The 23,640-nt window shown below is 39.4% G+C and overlaps 1 protein-coding gene across 1 annotated transcript; it reads left to right on the top strand.

Moving 5' to 3' along the window:
- Positions 1-739: 739 nt before the first annotated feature.
- On the top strand, positions 740-23,620 carry LOC127438598 (zinc transporter 7-like). The gene is made up of 11 exons (XM_051694297.1): positions 740-905; positions 1,370-1,471; positions 3,520-3,633; positions 3,983-4,070; positions 4,174-4,303; positions 4,475-4,621; positions 4,813-4,863; positions 7,915-8,050; positions 22,085-22,175; positions 22,678-22,827; positions 22,921-23,620. Exons 1-11 carry the CDS (start codon positions 826-828, stop codon positions 22,966-22,968), a joined length of 1,137 nt encoding a protein of 378 aa, XP_051550257.1. The 5' UTR covers positions 740-825; the 3' UTR covers positions 22,969-23,620.
- Positions 23,621-23,640: the final 20 nt, after the last annotated feature.

Here is a 23,640-nt window from a genome sequence, read left to right as displayed (position 1 = left end):
ATATAAAATCAAATAAATTATTCACGAACCCGCCAAAGAATTTAAGGGGGCAGCGTTAAATTAGAAGACATACATTTTAACATTAGACGTTAAATTTTGATTTTAAATTCACTATTGTTTTATATAGAATTGTTCTATAAAGTGTTTAACACAATTACATCAGAAGTAGCCTAACTGTAATTAAATTACTGAAAAATTAAGAGTAATCCCTTACTTTACTTTTTTCGAAAAAGTAATTTAATTACAGTAATTAAATACTTAGTAATGCATTACGCCCAACACTGGTTCACACGTATAATGTAATGTCATCTTGTGGCTATACTTTTGAAACAGTGAGTATTTTAACGTTTATGGTCTGGCCCCATTCACTTCCATTGTAAGTGCCTCACTGTAACCGCTTCTTCTTTTTTCGAAATCGAGTCGAAATATTTTTTGTGGTGAAGGCCTAATTAGCATTATGCTTGTTTTGAACCCGGAACATTAATATATACTTTATAAAACATAATTTAAGCTAGATTTTTAAAAAAGGAATGTCATGAAAGAATGATTTTAAAACATATTAATCAGTAATACATGCATGATTGGATGAATGGTTCATAGACATAAACATGCCTCAGAGATGAATGGATGAATTGACTTGCATGGCATTTTTTACACTGTACTTCAGTTTACGCGTTTGGATTTGGTGTCTGTGCTCTTGGCTCATCATCATCTGACGGCTGACGCACGTGACGTCAGCGCGAGGACTCGTTTGTTTCCTTGCGTCCGGACGCTCGTGCAGCCGCAGCGCTCAACGCAACGGAGACTGGAGACGCTTCGCTAAAAATGCTGCCGTTATCCATCAAAGATGACGAGTACAAGCCCGCCAAGCTCAACCTGTTCGTCAAATTGTCGGGTTGGTTCAGGTAACTAGTGTTAAATCGTCAATAATTCATTAACTTTCACATAGCTGCCGCAAATAGAGTTAGCATGCTAGTTAGCTCGCGAGACTTTGTATTAAAATGTAAATGTCTCTTTAAAAACTTATATTAGTAAGAAGACAGCATTCATATCTTTAAAAGTGAAGTCAGCTGTTATGATAAGAAAACAGTCTTGTGTAAACTTAATTCCAGTCAGACATTTGTTAGCTGAGCTAGGGAAACATTTGACATAAGGTGTAATATGTTCCATTTCGCTTCACTAAATGTATTATAGTACATCCCACATACAAATATGCGTATTTAGGGTTTATTTGGACCACGTGTCATTTTTCTAGACCATTTAATTTAACTACATTTGCTTTGAAGTTAGTTCAGTAGCCGGCTTGTCCGGTCTGGTCACTTTTCAAATGAATCAATCTAATACTGTTTTGGTGTCTTTCTTTCTTTAGATCAATCCTTGCAGATAAAACCTCTCGCAATCTGTTTTTCTTCTTGTGTTTGAATCTGTCCTTCGCTTTCGTGGAGCTCTCGTATGGCATATGGAGTAACAGGTAACAGTAGGGGGCCAAACACAAGAAAATGCCACGTAGGTCTAAGTGTGGGATGAGCTAGTGTGCTCTTGTTTTGGGCCTTGCCTTCTATTTTTTATGGGCTGAACAAAGGGTTTTGATTGGGTGTTAGGGAATCAACAGTGGCAGCCTTGAAGTGAGCCTAATGGCTGATCAAAGTTCATAAGATATCTGCTGTGTTCCAAACCCTACTGAGCTGCCTTGCTAGACAGCACTTTTGAGCATCATAGGAATGTTTGAGCAAACATATGGGACTCTAAAATGGTGTTTAGGTAGGCAGCTCTCGCTAGGTTTCGAGACACAGCCGGAATATTCCATATATGTGATATGAGTGGGAAAGTCTGGCTGATGAAGGTAACTCGAATTAACTGTTTGTTTCCAGGAAATGAAATCCAGATTTCTGATTCTCCAGTTTCTGTGCAAGGATGTGCAGTTGAGTCGAGCGTGTACCTCCTGGAAATGTGTATATATATGGCAGTTTTAGCCACAGAAAATGGGGGAAACATTAGTGAACTTTCAAGAAGTGGGAGAACATTTTTTTTTTATCTTTTATTTTTATTTTTTAACCCTTATTTTGTGTTGCAGTAATTTTGATTAGAACAAATTTTTATTTTTATTGTTTTTTACTTTATCCAATTGGAATAAAAACACTTGACTTTGGTTTTATATGGTAACTGAAAATACACAGACAAATGGGCCATTTTTTTTAAACATTTTTTTGGTTTTATTTCACTTTATTACACCTGTTGTGTTCCCGGTCAAAAATGACCGGCCATTGGAAATGAATGGATTACACTTCAAAGTACAGAAATATTATATTGAGCACATGTGTGGATGTGTTTGCATGCACAAAGTCCTCAGATATGGACACACACACAATGTGTGTTCAGCACCCTTTTGTGCATCATCTTTCCATGTACACTCTTTGAGGAATATTTCAAGATCTACTTATGTTGAAATATGACTACCACCCCTGGAGTTCGTGAGTTCAAACCCAGGGATTGCTGAGTGACACCAGCCAGGTCTCCTAAGCAACCAAATTGGCCCGGTTGCTAGGGAGGGAGAGTCACATGGGGTAACCTCCTCGTGGTCACTATAATGTGGTTCGCTCTCGGTGGGGCGCATGGTGAGTTGTGTGTGGACGCCGCGGTGGATTGGGTGAAACCTCCACACGCACTGTCTACGCGGTAACACGCTCAACAAGCCACGTGATAAGATGTGCGGATTGACGGTCTCAGACGTGGAGGCAACTGAGATTTGTCCTCCGCCACCTGGATTGAGGCGAGTCACTACACCACCACGAGGACTTAGAGCGAATTGGGCATTCCAAATTGGGGAGAAAATCAGAAAAAATATCTACTTATGTTGTGTTTGGGCTCATTGGTATCGGGAAAGTCTTCTGTAAGTTACGATATGTCATTGTCTATGTTATTTGTATGTTTCAGGAAGTAATAAGGAAAAACGTGACAAAAAGACACTCCTGTTTATTATATTTATGTGTGTCTGTGGGAATTTCATTCTCTAAAACTCACTGCAGTTTGGCCTCTGAGTGAATCAAATTTGCTCATTGCATTCTACAAATTGAGACCTTTACAACCATATATAACACAATTTATATAAACTCGTCTTTTTTATGGTTTTACCAACTCTGAATATAATTGTTGTGGTAACAAATTTGCATATGATAAGAACAAAACAGTTCTAGTTTGTCAGCAAATCAAAAAGCTCCGTTCAGTGAATTGTATCAGTAATTTATTATTTTAACAAAAAGATCTAATGCAATATTTTGGGATAATAAATGCAATATGAGAGATTTATTAACAATCTTAGTGGGCCGGTCATTTTTGACCGGGAACACAAATGGTGTTAGTGCAAACAAACTGTAGTTTTTCTCTTTGCCTCTAAACAAAAAGTGAATAATGTCTCACTAAAAGCCCTTAACCATGTGACTTTGACCTCAATAAAGGGTTGGAACGAATTCCTTTAAGTTTCGTGATTATTTAACACTTTTTTGTTGCTTTGATTCTCAGTTTAGGTTTGATATCCGATTCCTTTCACATGTTCTTCGACTGCACTGCTCTTCTGGCAGGCCTAGCGGCATCAGTGATCTCACGGTGGAGATCCAATGACTCCTTTTCCTATGGGTAAGAGACTATAGCATAGCTGTTTGCCACTAACTTGGATTAATAAAGCTTTTGTTGTGGTGCACTACAAGGGGCCATTCAGAACGAATCGTTCTTGTGCTAAAAAAAGCTAGACTTGTAAAAGTTGATGTTCTCTTCAACTCTTCAAGTAATTTCAGCATCATTACTGCCTTCATGATGCTGAAAAAACAGCTGGACTGTTCGGTGTGAATGGCCCTTAATAGTGCATAAAAGAAGGATGTATTCACTTCTGCTTAAGTAGCTTTGACAGGAAATGGCATGTCTTGGGTTGCATTACTTTGGTCAAGTTTTGCAAGTCCATTTAAACAATATTGCATCTGTTTTGTAGTTATGTCAGAGCAGAAGTTCTCGCCGGCTTTGTGAACGGCCTTTTTCTCATCTTTACTGCCTTCTTTATCTTCTCTGAGGGAGTGGAGGTACGTACAAAAGAAAACAGATCAGTTGATTTACCTTGTGCCTTAGTGAAATACACTAATATTGTTCTTCATGAATGCTGCTGTTTTGCTTTCTTGTCACCAGAGGGCGCTAGAACCCCCTGATGTCCACCATGAACGGTTGCTTCCGGTATCTATAGCAGGGCTGTTGGTAAATCTTGTAGGAATATTTGTTTTTCAACATGGAGGACATGGACATTCACATGGTGATGAAGGTATGGTATCTTGATCCTAGTTCCTGGAATTCCCTCTTGATAGAATATACACATGAACTTATGTTTTTCATACAAATGATGAAACACTCGCAGCCATATCACGTGCCACAACAAAGAGAAATAGATTTTTAAAATTTCTGATGGAAATGTTGATGCTTTTATCTTTTTAAGGTCATGGCCACAGTCATTCTCTATTCAATGGCAGTGTGGGACATGGACATGGAGGCCACGGCCACAGTCATGAGTCCAAGCATGGACATGATCATGGGCATTCACATGGAGGACACGGACATTCACATGACTATCCCCACTGCCACGGTAAGACCTAATTCAACCTTTGTGTTAGTTCTGTGCGTTCTTTCTCTAATAGTGTGTAAGTTGTGATATAATGCGTCAGTCTTGTTCTGTTGGTGTTACTTTGTGTTGAAATTGAAATAGCAAAAGCTATATTGACACATTGTGATCTTGTCTGGTATGGAATGATTCATTTCTAATCTGTGTGTCCATAGATGACCACTCACATACGCCGGGAAAAGGCTCCAGCAAGCAAATATTACAAGGTAAGGCTATGAGCCATTAATTTGTTCTCCACTAGATGGCAGAAGAGTGTGCAAAGCATGAAATAAGAAAATATTTACAATCACAGCTATCAAGTCTAGACAGCTTTTCCTCTTATAGAGAATATTTAGAATTCTTAGCAGATTATGTTCTTTTGTTGTATTAACTCCAGAAAAGCTCTGAACTGATGCTATTCTTTATTTAAACAAGGAATAAAACTTGAAACGAGTGGTCTAGATCAGTTGTCACATGACAGCTCAATTATCATTAGACGTGACTGGATGATGGAGTTTTATGTGTAGTGAACTGACAGCTCTGACCAGCCCAACCTCTAACCTTTGACTCTGGTCCAACCGGGTTAACAATGACTCCGGAGTAAGTGCAGGAGTACTGTCACTTTAAATCCCTTTGTGCCAGGTTGTGTGGGAAAAGAGCAGAGCAGAGAAAGTAGTTTGTCCCCTTCACCCTGGCACACACACAGAGAGAATGGATCCTTTGGGAGGCCTGATCAGGGGAGAAAGAAGGGTGCACGGGGGGAGGGAAGGAGAAGAGGTGACAGTGCAAAAGGTTATGCTGTCTCCATCCCAGTTTCGCCTCCACCGAGGGACCTTTTCTCAACTCTTCCTGATGAATTGCAAGTAGATTGTACCAACCTCCCCAGCTGAACAACTCAATTTCTCTTTGGCCATGTTTAGAATAGCATACTAACGTTCTGCTCTTACTTTTTACCAGTATATTGTATGTATACTGTACATAATATGCAACATTTTTAATACTTGGATGTAGGGCTGCACAATTAATGGAAATAAAATCGAAATCGCGATATGACCTTGTGCGATCATTAAACCGCAGAAGGCTGCGAATTAATTAAATGAATAAATTGTCTACTTGAGCTGATGGCTTCAAAGTTTTGCGCGCTGCTCTGTCCTGTCTGTATTATGTCTTTGGTTTAACAAGGCCACATAGTAATGCCCTGTGCAAGTTAAGATTTTATTTCAGAAATATATTACTATTGTTTAGTAATGATAATAATAATCAATATAGCATTATAATACAAATAATACAAATTTCAAGTTTATTGGGTTCCAAAAAATAATGATGAATAGTGGGCTGAGACCCTATCATAAAGTGGACAAAAACAGGTGCGAGGTGGAGGTATATGTGAATATGAAGAAGACAGTTTTTTTTTTTTTTTTCTTCCCCTCTCTCTCTCTTTGTTTCATTGTTTTATTTATTTGTTTGTTTGTGGCTGAAGTGGAGACTCAATTGTGAACCCTCAAAGTCTAAAGGCCAAAGTATACTTCGGTTGTCCGCATTGCTGATCGCTTCGCACACAGTTACCCAAATACTGCACCGTGATCACTAAATGCTAGGGTATTCTTCCAAGCGCACTAGCCTCTCAAAGTATTCTCTTTTTAACCGAGAGCCAAATGGATACGCATGTTTGACACATGAGCACTATGAATGCTTTGTGATACACTTTTAGCAGTCATCAGCACACGCATACGGGATGGCGTGCACAGACGTGGGAAAACTGGGTTGCACGTGGACAGCCCGTGCATACTGTGCTGATGACGAAATTTGCATCACACGTACTGTGCATGAGATGTACCAGCACATGGAAAACCGAAGTACACTTTGGCCTAAAGTAGTAATTCTGAACATAGACGTTGTGTTTGTTTATAAGGAGTACTCTGGTGGAAGAGCTCCAGCATTCCTGTTTATTTTGCTTGTATTTGCTTTGACCACATTTGGATGGGGCCATCGCTTATTAATGAGTTTGCTCCATTACTGCGGTTGTGCTTTCTGCAAAACTGAAACTAACCTCAATCATGTCATCTCATTCTTGAGGAATGAGAGGACTTAATGGACCGCTCATAAAGTGCAATCATATCACAGTCCACAACTATTCTGTAGTGTTTGTCAAGACTAGTTTGGAAATGTCAACTCCTTAAGACTTCTAGTACATGTTGGTTTAAGGTAGCAGCAGCACATGTTTTAATATATTAATGAAATTGTGTCAGTGAGGGCAGTCTTGCAGGTTGCCCATTCATGAGATGTACTGGTATGACCTCATTGACACCAATGTTTATGCAATGACATCACCAGTTTGTATCCCAGGCACCAGTTTGTTACAGCCACAGTAGTCATGTTTGAGGATATGTGCTGGCAAATGCTGTATCCTCATCTTAGACATAATGCTTAATCAATATTAGACTTTACACTGGTTCAAGTGAAATGAGGACCTTCAAAGGTACACTCATTAACTTTTGTCTTTGTGTCATCTTGGACTTACACTGACACCTAGAGGCTTGGATGCAGCATCATTTAAAATCAATAGTTTTCAGTTTCAGATGCCATTGTAGAAATGTAGTATTCACAGTCAGCCATGATTACTTTAATCAATGAGTGAGTGTCAAATAACAGGACGGATAATGAGATTAAGCGAGTAGTATTCGACTGGTCATGTGATTCTAAAATGGCAGCCCCCATGTGCGGACCCTCTCCACAGCTTTTATAAGGTTACTGATATGACTGGAGTCTTCATTTTAATGTGAGTGCTCATGATTTCCTACATATATTGCAAAAGTATAATTCTTAAGTCTTTAGGAGTTAAACTTTTTTAATGAGGAAAACATTACTGAGTGCACCTTTAAAATGGACAGAAGCTCTGTTCCAAAACATGCTGAGCTGCCTTTTAAACGAAAAACAGAATCGCATAATTTCGATTAGAAACGCATTACATAGATCGCAACTGAGCATGACATATAAATTGTGCCTCTAGGACTACAGGAAGCGTGGGGTGAAATGTCACCTGAGTATCTTGACAAACTGACAGCTAGAATGCCAAGGATCTGCAAAGAAGTCATTGCTGCACATGGAGGATTTATTGATGAGAACAATTTATGTTTTAACGTTTATGACTGGTACCGTTCCCGTCCATTGTAAATGCCTTGCTGTAACCGGCTTCTCAACTAGGTTGTTGGAACAAAGCTAAAATGTCTTGCCTTATTTCACTTCATAAATCTAAAGCCTTGCTTTCTTTATTGCAGGAGTTTTTCTACACATTGTTGCAGACACGTTGGGCAGTGTCGGTGTCATCATATCAGCCATCCTAATGCAGAAATATGACCTGATGATCGCAGACCCTATCTGCTCCATGCTCATTGCAATGCTTATAGGAGTGAGGTAAGATTACACTCACACACTACACACAGCTATTATAAGCATCTGACCTCTCTCGACTTGACTCAAGACAATCCACACCCTCAACTCCACCCAAGAACCCTCAACAGCACCTAACACAGATCATACAAAAGCCACTTCACAGTGGCCTGAACCAAGAGCCCTATAAAGCCGTTGGCACTCCAGCTGGGTGAATTACAGGATACATGCTCAGAGGGTGGAGCCCAGAGGACTTTTTCAACATGTGGCAAAGCCAGAAAACTAGGACTCAACTCCTCCCATGTGGCATTATTCAAACAGCTTCAGTCAAGATGGAAAAATGCATACTTGTTTTGCATTCTCGTGTCTTGAAGTGCTTGGTTCAGAGTAGTTAATCTAAAAATGCACATTCTGTCATTATTTACTCACCCTTAACTACTCCTTTAATATTGGAAAGGCATTCAGACAGTTGTTCAACAGTTACAGACAGTTGTTTTGGTTTTTGTGTACGAAGTAGGTATGTGTAAAAGCTTTTTATATTTGAGCAGGAGCACTGCTGTGTGTGCACCATGTTTAAATTGTCCTGCGGTTACTGTGCTCCAGTGAAGAGGCACAATTTGGATGGAGAATGTGGCCCCATTTTACAAAATGCATGGGTCTGACCAAAGCCTTGCCCACATATTCATCTCCTCTCTCGAACCCTCTCTCCCTCCCTCTGTGTTTGAGGCTTTTCTTCCCCCTCTTTGGAATGTGGTGGCGATCTGTGAATGTTACTTCAACAAAGGCATCTTTTAAGATGGATTTTCCTTCTCTTTGTTTCTCAAATAGAGGGGGGTTTATGTCATTGAGACCCCAGCTTGGACAGTTTTGCCCCTCTTCTTGAGTTTTCTCCAAGTGGCCAAGTGGTACATGCTGAAGAATTCACAATCATGGCATGATAGTAAGGATTCGACGCACAAGGCTGGAGATTTCTCAAGATTGCTCCTGCATGAAAACGGTACTCATTCAGGTGCAATCTGGAGATCTGACTGGCATGCAGGTATAGCATGACTACACAAAGCTCTTAAACCCCAAACCAGATAATTAAAAGCAGTTGCAAATAAGAAGAGTGGTATTTAGAACATCTTTGGCTCGTTAAGAGTTTCAACGTGCATCTCGTGGAGCTTGTTAGCCATTTAGTTCACGTTCTGTAGATGTTTGGACAGTGACTTACATGTTATGTTACTTATGCAGTTATAATCTAATATTTCAAGGAAGGGCATCAGATGTAGACGTCTTCTGGTTGACTATTTGCGTAAAGCCAGCTTTTTACTTTTTTGCTGTTCCTTGTTTTTTGTCCATCCATGTATTTAAGAATGTTCAGCTTCAACTGCAACAACATAAATTGCCTTCTCATCATCCATTCCTATTGTTTGCCATGATACCTCTACCTTGTCTGTGTTGTGTTCGACTTAATTACACATAACACGTCGCCTGTATACGCAGAACGCCGAGGTCAGTTGTGGTCTGATAATACATGTAGGTCGAAGCTGTGCTACAGTTGCGTTCGTCTGACTTCGTAAAAATCAGAATACGATCGCAGTTGGACTAGCGTTTACATGACATTTTAAAAAGTTGAATTATTGTTCTAGTCCAGGGGGGTATACAAATGCCAAGTGGTGCTAGGGGGGTCAGCAGAATAAAAAGTTTGTACCAAAAAAATTTACTATATACAGTACATCCGGAAAGTATTCACAGCACACCACATTTTGTTATGTTACAGCCTTATTCCAAAATGGATTAAATTCATTATGTTCCTCAATTCTACAAACAATACCCCATAATGACAACGTGAAAAGTTTGTTTGAAATCTTTGCAAATTTATTAAAAATAAAAAACGAAACAAATCACATGTACATAAGTATTCACAGCCTTTGCCATGACACTCTAAATTGAGCTCAGGTGCATCCTGTTTCCACTGATCATCCTTGATGTTTCTACAACTTGATTGGAGTCCACCTGTGGTAAATTTAGTTGATTGGACATGATTTGGAAAGGCACACACCTGTCTATATAAGGTCCCACAGTTAACAGTGCATGTCAGAGCACAAACCAAGCCATGAAGTCCAAGGAACTGTCTGTAGACCTCCGAGACAGGATTGTATCGAGGCACAGATCTGGGGAAGGGTACAGAAAAGTTTCTGCAGCATTGAAGGTCCCAGTGAGCACAGTGGCCTCCATCATCCGTAAATGGAAGAAGTTTGGAACCACCAGGACTCTTCCTAGAGCTGGCCGCCCGGCCAAACTGAGCGATCGGGGGAGAAGGGCCTTAGTCAGGGAGGTGACCAAGAACCCAATGGTCACTCTGACAGAGCTCCAGCATTTTTCTGTGGAGAGAGGAGAACCTTCCAGAAGAACATCCATCTCTGCAGCACTCCACCAATCAGGCCTGTATGGTAGAGTGGCCAGACGGAAGACACTCCTCAGTAAAAGGCACACGACAGCCCGCCTGGAGTTTGCCAAAAGGCACCTGAAGGACTCTCAGACCATGAGAAACAAAGATTGAACTCATGTACATTGATTTTTTTTCGGTTTTTATTTGTAATAAATTTGCAAAGATTTCAAACAAACTAAATTCACGTTGTCATTATGGGGTATTGTTTGTAGAATTTTGAGGAAAATAATGAATTTAATCCATTTTGGAATAAGGCTGTAACATAACAAAATGTGGAAAAAGTGATGCGCTGTGATTACTTTCCAGATGCACTGTAGATGTCTTTATATTTTAAGGAGGAGGTTCTTTGCAAGGGACCATCCTATTTAGGGGTCCTTGGTATCAAAAGGTTTGAAAACCCCTGTTTTAGGCTGACTGATTTTGAACTTATAAATTGCATGTACACGTACTGACTGAGACCATTGGCGAAGAAACAAAGTTGAGCAGAGTTCAACTTCACGTAAGCGAACATCAGTGCGATGTGATGACTACGATTGGTAGTGCAGTAGGGCTGCCCCGACCAAGTTTTGATTGGTCGGTTGGTCGCAGAAAAAATAACTCCACAGGAAGTGGCGAAATCACGCAATCAGTGACGGACAGACGTGATCGTTTACACGGCTGGTCCATGCGGTAATTATGTTGGGCAGGAAATCCAAAGTGTGGGATCATTTCGAGAGGGTAAAGTATGACCCCAAGAAGGTGACATGCAAACTCTGCAGGCAAACATTCGCCTATCATTCATCGACCTCAAACATGGCCTATCATTTGAAACATGTAAGTAGGCTAACATTAGCCACTTAGCATGGCCACTTGCTCTAACGTTAGACAACCTAGATAAATATGCGCTATTAGGCTTATCCAATTGGTCGTGGGGAAGCTAATTTAGTACCTTGCTTACTGCATGTTTAACTTGATGTGCATTTCTCTCTATAAATTAACAAAATGCTCAGACAGTCTCCTTGCTGGTTATCCCGACACATTCAGAATCGTCACTGCGGCTCGCTTTGTGTGTGCGCTTGTAAAATTTATATTTTAAATTATTATGGATTAGTATTTCTCTGTAATGTAGAACAGTGTTAGCAATGTTACTTATAATATTCTTTCTCAGCCCTGGAACTCAAACCATTTTCTGATGCCCCCCCAAAAATATATATTTAAGTAATTAAGTAAACGTGCAACAACTAGTCGACTAATGGCTTAAACTAATGACTACTAGTTGACTAGCCTCCACTTCCGAGACAGTCAATCCGCGCATCTTATCACGTGGCTCGCTGTGCATGACACCGTGGAGACTCGCAGCATGTGGAGGCTCATGCTATTCTCCGCAATCCACGTGCAACTTACACGTGCCCCATTGAGAGCGAGAACCAATAATCGCGACCACGAATCGCTGAGCTACCCAGGCCCCAATTGCACCATTTGTTGAGGAAAAGTTGTACCACTTGTTGAGGAGAGGTGTGCTATTACTTTTCTAAGCGATCGGATTTACGTTTTTTTTTTTTTTTTTTTTTTTTTTTTTTTTTTGGCTGCCGGGCAAAAAAAAAAAATCCTTTATAGACCAAAGCAGGGCTACTCAACTTCGGAAAGGTCTGGGGCCGGAAAGCTGGATCCCTGTACCCTCGAGGGCCGCACTCTTAATCTTTATGATTATATAGACCATTTTAAGAATATAAACAAAAACAAATGAATTGGAATGGTACCAAGTCGATACTAAAAAAAAGATGTAACGATACCAGTGTTTCTGCAATACCAGTAGTGCCGAGCACCAACTCTCTCCGGTACCAGCACACAGTATGACTGACACAAAACTGCTTTTTAAAATACTCACAGGCTTATTTTGAATGCGTGTGATTGTGTGTGTGTGTGTGTGATTGTGTGTGACGTGTGTGATTTATTAAACCGCTAAAGGCTGCAATCTTACTGTGGAAGAGCTGCATACTTTAAATAAATCTGACCGCTCATCCACTAGAAAATCCACAGACATTGAGAATCATTCACATTCTATGAGATGACAGAGCAGAGCACTTATCCATTGTGAACCACGCAGCACATTTAAAATATATATAATTTATATAATTTAAATCACAGCATTTGCATTTTAATCTTAGCTCAGCTTTATTTATATTGCATTTAAAACAACAGAGTTGACCAAAGTTGACCAACATTTCAAAATTACCACATACACAAACATCAGTAGTCTAAAATACAAACACTTCAAAACTGTGTCCTACATTTCACATTACTTAAAAGTCTTCAATGATCACACTGTACCGTGACATGAACTGTTTATCTGGAAAAGAGAAGCATCTGGCAAAAAACACACGTCAAAATAAAAGCATGATTCAAAATAAAATCTAGATGCCTGAAATTGAATTAAAATATATTACAATTGTATAGTAAAATGTAATATTCATTGTAATAATAATAATAATAATTAATCAAAATATAACAAGCAAGACAGCTGTTGAATATAAGTTTGCCAAAAAAAAAAAAAAATGCAATGACATAAAAGTTCTATTTTCACTTGTTAAAAGAATTTATTTAGTAGACACCATTTTGATGATGAAATTAAATTAAACTTTAAAAAAAGTTCTGGAAAATAATAATTACTAAACTATAATTATTAAAATAATTATTAAATATTTAAAAATAACTAAACTGGTGTGTTCAATAGCACATTATAATATTAGCATATTTTTGCTGTGGTATCGAAATTGGTATCGAGAACCGTGAAATTTCACTGGTATCGGTACCGAAACACTAGTCCAAACGTAATTCCGGGTCCTTTCAACAAAGTCTCTTTTTCAAGGTAAGTCAGTCCACTCAGCGGCCATTTTTGGAATGCTCTTGGGTAGTTTAGGCAACTATTTTTCTATGTAAACAAGCATCATGACAGTGCAGCTCCTATCTACTTGAATGGGGAAAGACCGAAATCTTCAAAACGGTCAAGATTACGATAAAAGAACATATTTCAAATAAACAGTAATATTTATTGGTCCAAAGCATGTGTGGCACCGGCTTCACTCAAGCAGCCCAGCCGCAACATGTGGCCCAATCTCTGTCGAAGCATCTAACTCGCGCTGGGGGTGCGGGTCCGACAATGCATCTAACATGCACCGGACCCTCACCGCTCCGTTCCTGAACCCTCGAAGACACCAGCAGGTAGAGACTGGTCTCCCGAGGAGAGGCGCGCTCTGTTTAAAGGCTGCGGTGATGAGGCTGTATGTTTTTTGTTTTCAGTTGACGTCACCAATGAACAGTCCTTGAAATGGTCAATATACAGTTTAAGTCAAAAGTTTACATACACAAAGTTAACTGTGCCTTTAAGCAACTTGGAAAATTCCAGAAAATTATGTCAAGCCTTTTGACAATTAGCCAGTTAGCTTCTGATAGTAAGTGTACTGAATTGGAGGTGTACTTGTGGATGTATTTTAAGGTCTACCTTCAAACTCAGTGCCTCTTTGGTTGACATCATGGGAAAATCAAAAGAAATCAGCCAAGACCTCAGAAAACAAATTGTGGACCTCCACAAGTCTGGTTCATCCTTGGGGGCAATTTCCAAATGCCTGAAGGTACTACGTTCATCTGTACAAACAATAGTTCGCAAGTATAAACACCATGGGACCACGCAGCCATCATACTGCTCAGGAAGGAGATGCATTCTGTCTCCTAGAGATGAATGTAGTTTGGTGTGAAAAGTTCAAATCAATCCCAGAACAACAGCAAAGGACCTTGTGAAGATGCTGGAGGAAACAGGTAGACAAATATCTATATCCACAGTAAAACGAGTGCTATATTGACATAACCTGAAAGGCTGCTCAGCAAGGCTCCAAAACCGCCATAAAAAGCCAGACTACAGTTTGCAAGTGCACATGGGGACAAAGATCTTACTTTTTGGAGAAATGTCCTCTGGTCTAATGAAACAAAAATTGAACTGTTTGGCCATAATGACCATCGTTATGTTTGGAGGAAAAAGGGTGAGGCTTGCAAGCCGAAGAACACCATCCCTACCGTGAAGCATGCGGGTGGCAGCATCATGTTGTGTGGGTGCTTTGCTGCAGCAGGGACTGGTGCACTTCACAAAATAGATGGCATCATGAAGAAGGTGAAATAATTATGTGGATACATTCAAGCAACATCTCAAGACATCAGCTAGGAAGTTATAGCTCGTCGCAAATGGGTCTTCCAAATGGACAATGACCCAAGCATACCTCCAAAGTTGTGGCAAAATGGACAACAAAGTCAAGGTATTGGAGTGGCCATCACAAAGCCCTGACCTCAATCTGATAGAAAATTTGTGGGCAGAACTGAAAAAGTGTGTGCGAGCAAGGAGGCCTACAATCCTGACTCAGTTACACCAGTTCTGTCTGGAGGAATGGGACAAATTCCAGCAACTTATTGTGAGAAGCTTGTGGAAGGCTACCCAAAACATTTGACCCAAGTTAAACAATTTAAAGGCAATGCTACCAAATACTAACAAGTAATAAGTGTATGTTAACTTCTGACCCACTGGGAATGTGATGAAATAAAAGCTGAAATAAATCATTCTCTCTACTATTATTCTGACATTTCACATTCTTAAAATAAAGTAGTGATCCTAAACGACCTAAGATGGAATATTTTCTACGATTAAATGTCAGGAATTGTGAAAAACTGAGTTTAAATGTATTTGGCTAAGGTGTATGTAAACTTCTGACTTCAACTGTATATCCAAAATTGGCACCAAAAATCCTTCAGTGACAAGTCATAAAGATTTGTTCACCCCTAAACGTTTTGCACAGAAGTAGATCACTAAAAAGCATTTGCGTGATGGCGTCTCAACACCGTCACTGCAGGATTTTTTTTTTTTTTTTTTTTTTTTCTGTAAATACTGTTGTCATGACGAATGCATATCTCTGATGAGCTATTCAAGAGACTGGACAGATTCACAGCATGTTGAGTAACTCAAGTGAGATTGCGAGCGTGCATGTTTGATTGAGCGTGAGTGCACATGTACGGTGTATGAACGAACGCACGCGAAGACCGACCGCCGTTCTCATAACATCAGCCATGCTCCGATATTATTTGGTTTTGTTTTTTTTTTACTTATTTTTAACATGAATTGAATTCCTTCTCTAAAGTGATTCAGCAGTATAGAGAACTAGTGTAAATCTTCATGAAAATGGACACTTCACAATTCATACAGATTTGATAGGCTGCTGATAAATATATATTTCTGACGATATCATAATGCTGGCCACGTGTTGAGTAGCGCTGGACTAAAGCCTAGGCTATGATTTGTTTTTCTGAATGCCGTTCCATCTCATGCATGTTCAATCGCTCAACCTTTCAAAGTACACTCTTTTTACTGTGAGCCATACAGACATGTTAGACACTTGCAACCCTCCCAAACACCCTAGCATAGTGGCAGCGACTTTTGCATAGGCAAACACAGCTCGCATTTCCTTCAGAAAATTAAAAATTCTGGTTTTCATTTCATATGGTTTTAGCCAAAGTAGTGTTCAAGGCTAATTTATTAAGACCAAGGCAGCTTTTTCAAGCTCGTCTAAGTTTCATGCATGTTCGAATTTTACTTAAATGATCCTCCACATTTAGATTGATAGACTGAACCTCTTTGGACCATCAACTTTGAGGCAAAATCAAAAGTTCCAGTTTTAGTTTTTGTGAACATTTGTGGTTAAGGATTAGTGGAAATGGTCTATAGGAAATCCATACCATAAAAATATGCCCTTGAATCCTGGCATATGTTTTTATGTCTGAGGCCTAATAGCTACATCATCCCGTGGTTGTGGCCATAGCTTGAGTGCAGCAAAGCATCTTAAGATTTTTGTGGTGAAATCTCAAGTATGAATTTCTTGCCCCAGCAATGGAAAAGTCTGGTTGGTCCTTTAGTGTATATAGATTTAAATAAGAGTTGCAGTAAATGTAACACTTTAAACCCCACTTTGCTGTCTCTAACACAGGCTGCTCCTTATTCTTGCGGTTCTTCTGGAATCATAAATGTTTTTGTGCTCTCATTAGGTGCACAGATTGACTGGATGTGATAACCAAACATTTCCATGTGGTGTGGAAGTGCTTGACCTTTTACGAGAATACTGCTTTTGGCTTGTGAGGTGAAAGCAGATGTTTTCCTGCTTTTCCAAAAAAAGTCCATAAGTGATTACAAGGTCCTTGCAGAAGTATTAAATCCTGATTGTCGCCCTGACCTAGGTGGTGACATTTTATCTGTGTCACTGGCCAACTTTACCTTGACATTCATACGTAATTGTATTCTAGCCGAGTGAGTCACTTGTGCAACTATTACTGCGTGTTAGGGGCAGGTTAGTGATTAAGCAGGGAACGGTGAGTAAGAGTGCATCTCTTTTACTGAACAGGAAGGTGTGAAACAATAGTATGATGTCAGAGGTCTGAGGAACCCTCATGCAGTACTTTCCTGTTTGCATTTTATTTTCCAAAAGAGGCACAAACACACAGGTTAGTGAGTGGAAGGCACAGTGGCCAGTTTTATGATGCCCTGTAACGTTACATGTTAATGGAAACAAATGGTCACACTTTACCTGTCATGTAATTACATACATAGTGAGTAAAACTAATGAATAATACTAATAAGCAACATGTTGGTTACCTAAAGGGATAGTTCACCCAAAAATGAAAATTCTTTTATTTACTTAGTCTTGTTAATCCAAGCCTCTGATTTACAAATACCCTAAACATGTTCAGGGTTCGTACCGAGTCTTGAAAGTTGTGAAAATGCTTGATTTTCCCAGTTAGGTTTTCAAGGTTTGAAATATGCTTGAACTCTGAATATGTTCCTTGAAAATGCTTGATTTTTCCTTAGGTTGTTGACAGTTATAAAATTAAAGAAATTAAATAGATATTAAACAGTCGTTATGTTTGTGGTGTCTTGTAAGTGCGGAAGCGCATGTTCGCCGCTCCGCATCTTATCTTGATGTTGCGCACACACTGAAGTTCTGCACGTTTCCACTGTGGTAGATTGGCACCAAAGAAATTATACTTGCATCTCCTGCTTCCACCAACATGCCGGAGTGCCGTTTCAATGACAGCTGGATGGAAGAGTAGAAATAAAATATTTCTATACAGAGGAGCGATCAACAACATGGGAATCCGAATAGAATAGCCTTAAATAAAGAATGGTTGCCTAATGAACCACAGTTTGCGACCCATGATAAATGAACCAAACTAACGCATTGAAAGCCACATGTTCTTTACCAATGTATCAAATTACACAGGCAGCAAAGTACTCGCACTGACAGAAGACGTTTAATTGCAGGTAGTGAATATAATGTGCATGGTGGGTAAATGTAAGATGTCTCGGATTCGGAATGACACAAGAAATGCTGTTTGTCACACAGAAACATGCTTAAAGAAACACACTATTATATTTTTAAGAACAGAAGCCTTCAGGGGGGCCAGGGTAGCTCAACGAGTGAAGACGCTGACTACCACCCCTGGAGTTGCGAGTTCAAATCCAAGGCGTGCTGAGTGACTCTAGCCAGGTCTCCTAAGCAACCAAATTGGCCCAGTTGCTAGGGAGGGTAGAATCACATGGGGTAACCTCCTCGTGGTCACTATAATGTGGTTCGTTCTCAGTGGGGTGCATGGTGAGTTGTGCGTGGATGCCGTGGAGAATAGTGTGAAGCCTCCACACGCGCTATGTCTCCACGGTAACGCACTCAACGAGCCATGTGATAAGATGTGCGGATTGACTGTCTCAGACGCGGAGGCAACTGAGATTCGTCCTCTGCCACCCGGATTGAGGTGAGTCACTACGCCACCACGAGGACCTAGAGCGCATTGGGAATTGGGCATTCCAAAAAACTTTTAAAAAATAAATAAAAAAAACAGAAGCCATCTATGTGCATGTCCCACACGCTGTTTGTTCTAAACCGTGCAGTCTCGTGGAACATGCATATGTAAAGGGTTCTCACTTTCTTTGTTTCAGTCTTCTAAAATTTTTTGTCATGAATAGTATCGTCTGTGAGTGCTGCAATTGACCTCGGACCATCTCAGCTCAGGAGGTGCTTTGAGTTCAATTCGCTTTATTTCCACAGAGCAGTTCATTGTGAGCGCAACTCTGCAGGGTCACTTTATATATAGCCTATACATCTGTGATTAAATCATAAAATAATACAAAAACACGTTCACCTTGAACAGTGATTTATATTTCAGTGATTATTATCATCATTAAAATTATGTTTACATTTATAATTGGTTTTTAGATCTTAATATTAGTAATTTTCCGACATTGTCATAGACGATGTAATTGGATATATATGTATATTGTGAACATATGTCTTGCATATCACCCAGCCCTAGTAGGGAACAAAACAAATGTATTCACACAAAGTCATTACCCTTCCGACGCAGCTAAACTGTGTCCTGGGATGAAAGGTAATATAACTGCAACATTAAACCCGCAACAACCCACAATAAGTGATGTATTTGCCCGGACATCAAAATACCCAACCGTTTGTTGCCAAAGAGATTTTGCCCTTCACAACTGTTGAAAAGCCATCTTTCAAAAAGTTGAACAACACTTTTAATTGCACTTTTTTTTCCAGTTTCATTTGAATTTTTAGTTAAAATAAATAAAACAAAGTTAAAAGTTTGAAATCAAGCTGCCTTGCGTTATTGTGTAGGCTATTTCTTAACAAAAATGACCCCATTGAATAGCCAAATCTAATTGATATTTCTTTTCATTTACCACATGGAAATAAATAAGTACAGTCTATAAATAAGTATGTCCTATAGATAACTGGTGTTTCTGACAGTATCTGTGTGTTAATGCAAGACTTTGATTGTAATTCTATTAAGGATTCCAGTCTTAGCTGTCTTTGGGTTTAAAAGAATTCTTAAAACATTCATTTTTATAGATTGTCCAATGTTTGAAATCACAGAGGATTTGTCAAAACAACGTTTTGCATTTGTGTCAAGTAACATTTAGAATTGGATAATACTTAAAGCTTCGAGGTGCTTGAAAAGATGATTATGGTACATTGAAAATGCTTGAAAAGTGCTTGAATTTCACTCTTAAAGTTTCCCAACCCTATCTAGCTAAATTAAATAGATTGTTAGACTTAATAACTTCCACTTTCCAGGTGTACGCAAGATGCTATGGAACCAATGAACAGACTAAATAGACCAATGAGGCTCCAGTTTCTAAAATGTTCATATATGGTTTTAGTATAGATTATTACATGCTTGTACAGTTGCAAACATTGGTTGGTACACCACAGCCAACTTGAGGGTGATATTAAACAGAATGCTTGCATGTGCTGAATTTTCAGCGCATTACCTAATGTTACTTGATTACAAAGTGTTTAATGGCAAGAAGTGCTGCATAGTCAGGAAAGCTATAGATCGGTGTGGAGGGTGGTGCTTATTGGTATTACTTTGATCTTAATACCTTTTATTTGATGCATGCACCTTTAATATAGACTAGTGAAAGCCTGCGGGATCTCTTTATTTTTTTTTAGATTTTGGTAGGGTCAAAAAGACAACTATTGTGAAATCTGAAGAGATGCCTCGTGATCTTATCAAAACAATGTAGGGGCAAATATTTTGAAGATGCACATTGTTGCTGATTTTCAATGTTTTTGGGAAGGTAGTATAATGTGTCTTTCATGTCTTTGTAGATGTGTTTATATGTCAGTATTGCTTTCAGCATAATGGTGGTCTACATGAAATGATGAACAGCTTCTCCGCATTGGTGTGGCCTATACTGAGGCTGGGGATTCAGGGAGGAGATCGGAGAACGTAGGGGTAATCAAGCAGATCAGGGAATGGGGAAAGGAGTCCAAACCATGGAACCCTCTAATGGTTCACAGATGCAGAAGTGGTCAGGTCTGAAGGTTTGGAGGAGGACTGATGACTTTGTAAGAAGCTGGCAGAGTCACGGGCTAGCGATGATGGAGCAGAAATGGTTGACTCCTAACCCCCTATTTCTCCCCTAACCAGTCAACCGTTTTTGCCAAGTGATTCTTCTGCAATATTAATTTTATGTTTATCGGGGTGTACCCCAGCTTTGTCTGCAGACTTAAACATTGGGTGCACTACAGCTGTTGGAATGACATCAACACCACTTTGTTACTCCACCCATACCATAAGATGAACAGTTTTATGTTGGACAGCATCAAGTGTGCTCTGAAAAAATGCTAACAAAAAGAGGCCTTGTTTGTCATAATAATTTGTTAGAATTTCCTCTCCCTAGCTGTTTAGTTTAGGCGTCAAGTTGTAAAATCATAACTAAGACATACCCAATGATGTTTTTATATGTGCCGTCCATTCCTTTTGCCAGACTGAGACTTTTGTGCCATTCAAAGTTCATGTCTCATAGAACAACACCTTCAGGGCAAATTAGCAGAGACTATTTAGCAGAGACGGGCCACTTCTATTTAAATGAATGGGAGACATTGGAACGGTCAACGCATGTAGAAAGGAAGTCACGTCTTACAGGTAAAAGAGCCGATCACCTTTTAGATACAGCCATCGCCTGTCAATCAACTCGAGAATGTGAACGCGCATTAGCTATACAAGCCGGGGAAATAGCATTTTTTAGCGTAATCTGAATTAAAGAAGCACAAATACCAATGTTGTCAGATTTTACTGCTGATTTGAAATGTGTTATTTGATTGTAATCTTGACCAACCGTTTTGGAGATTTCAGTCTTTCCCTATTAAAGTAGATAGGAGCTGCACTGTCATGGCTGGAAATAGCTTCCCGAGAGCATTCCAAAGATGGCCGCCAGTGGACTGAGTTGCTAGAAAGACTTTGAAGTTAGTCTTGCCAAACAGGGTTAATAGGTATTTTTAAATGAGTTTTCATTTGTATTTTATTTTAAATTTCTTTTCAGTTTAGTTTTCTTTCAATTTTTCTTTCATTTTCAGTTTAGTTTTTGACCGACTGTTTTATTTATTTTTTTATTACTTTTTTTCATTGTTTTCTAGCTTCAGTTCAGGCCAGAAACATACTTTATGCAAGTTGCGTACAGAGATGCCAGCACTTGGCCAACCATTGCCAATTCATGTTCTGGTTGAACATGCTTTAACGTGTGTTCTTGCCATATTGTAGAGATGATAAACTTCAGAACTCAAAGGGGTGGTAGTTATCTTCAAAAGTACATGCCATTAAATTGGTAAGTGGCCATAAATATATTGACTTTACCTTACTCGCTCAGAACAATTCTGTTTCAAACTGTTGCTCCATCATGACAGTAATTGATTTGGAGAAAACTCACTGTAGAACTGGACAGTTCACTCTAATGTCTGCTATAGTACCCCTTGAGGCAGTGTTGAGAATGCATTGCATACTTAGGAATGCACTTGGAATGTAACAATACACAAAATTGAGCTTGCATAGCTAGAAGCGCCTGCATCTTCTATTTCTCAGTGCCGTCTACTTATGTTTTAATGAAGGCATGTTGAAAAGGCAATGTCTGCAAATTTTATAATGCAGTATAATTAAAATTCTAATTTGTGGTCATTTGTATTTTTAGTAATTTAGTAAAAGTTGTGCATTTAAGTTTCAGCTTTTCCTATTTATCATGCTTGCTTCTTTCTCCACAGTGTGGTTCCTCTTCTCAGGGAATCCATAGGAATTCTCATGCAACGGACGCCGCCTTCTCTGGACCTTTCTCTTCCTGAATGCTACCAAAGGGTTAGTGTTCTACATTTTCTGGGTCTTGTTCTCCAAACATAGCTACTTGGTTAGCCAAATAAGTTTCAGGGAAACTTAGGCAATGTCTGCACTAATCTGTTTTCTCTTGTTAACATCATAATTTTCCAAAATATCCGTTAATGGAGTGTGTTATACATTTTAGTTTTCTGTGGAGGAAAATGGCAATCAAGTGTGGATTAGTGGGGTAAACGGGGCAAAATCAGTGCATTTTCAAATGAAATGTCCCAGGTGACTGATGCCATTTGGGCTCCAGCTGTTGGTCAGTCACTGACCCTAACCATGATAAAACCACTTCCTAACAATAATCTTTGCTTTTCTTCAAAAAAGAAAATATTTTATTCTAAGTTATACCAAAATATATCTGGCTAAGAAAGTAGCCAAGTTCAAAGAATGGGACTCTGACTGCCTAATGTGTCTTCGTTCCATCATAAGTTAAAAATAAAATTAGGTTGCATCTGCTTATCTGTAATGTTCACCGCAGGTCCAGCAGCTTCATGGTGTGTATAATCTTCAAGAACCTCATTTCTGGACCCTTTGCACAGACGTCTACATTGGTACACTCAAACTCCTTGTGGCACCTGATGCAGATTCTAGATGGATTCTCAGCCAAACACACAACATTTTCACACAGGTGGGGTTTTTGGAAAAATACACCAGCTTCATCTTGCCAACAATGGGAAATTAAATAATTTACATTACATGATCTTTTCTGCTCTGTGCCCAGGTTGGTGTCAGACAACTTTATGTTCAGATTGATGTGGCGGCCATGTAGGAGTCCACCACATTTCTCCTGATCTTTGGGAGTCTCGGGACCAAAGGCCTTCTGTGCTGCTGTGGGGAAACCCCGTCTCTCTTTGGGTTTCTGTCGCTCCACCTCCATCTTGAAACAATATGGAGCTGTTGCAGTCCTGCAGTCTGACTCTACTCTTACCAGAAACACGATGACAAGAATACCAACTGATCAGCTATAGCTGTGATGTTTTGGAAGGAAACAAGAACTTGCAACATGGATGTTGCCTGCACAGTCATTTGAAGTTCCTCTTTGCTTTTTTCCATAATCCCATCGAACGTTTTTTTTTTTTCTTCTTAATTGTCGCCCTTTCCATTTTCAGAATGGGTTTTTAATTAATTGGTGGTATGAGTGTGCAGTTCAGTGGACATTTGTAAAAAATTGCGTAACAGTATGTGATTCATTGACTCTTTTTGTACATCATTTGCTTTTGTTCTGTTGCACAGTTGTAAAGAGGTGCAGAATTTGTCGCCAATGCTATTATAAACATAAACCGATTTGTCTGCATTTCTTAAGTGCCTTTTTTAAAAACGGTCATGGACAATTGCTTGAACCATATTTAATGGCCAACTTGAAAACTGGACCTATTTGACCTTGGGTTCTGTCTTTAATTAAAACATTCCTTTGCATCAGGCTTGCTGTTTAATGCATGGT

Source organism: Myxocyprinus asiaticus, chromosome 49, assembly GCF_019703515.2.
Source record: "Myxocyprinus asiaticus isolate MX2 ecotype Aquarium Trade chromosome 49, UBuf_Myxa_2, whole genome shotgun sequence".
In the NCBI taxonomy this organism is placed as follows: domain Eukaryota; kingdom Metazoa; phylum Chordata; class Actinopteri; order Cypriniformes; family Catostomidae; genus Myxocyprinus; species Myxocyprinus asiaticus.
This window is presented reverse-complemented; position numbering and strand designations above follow the sequence as displayed.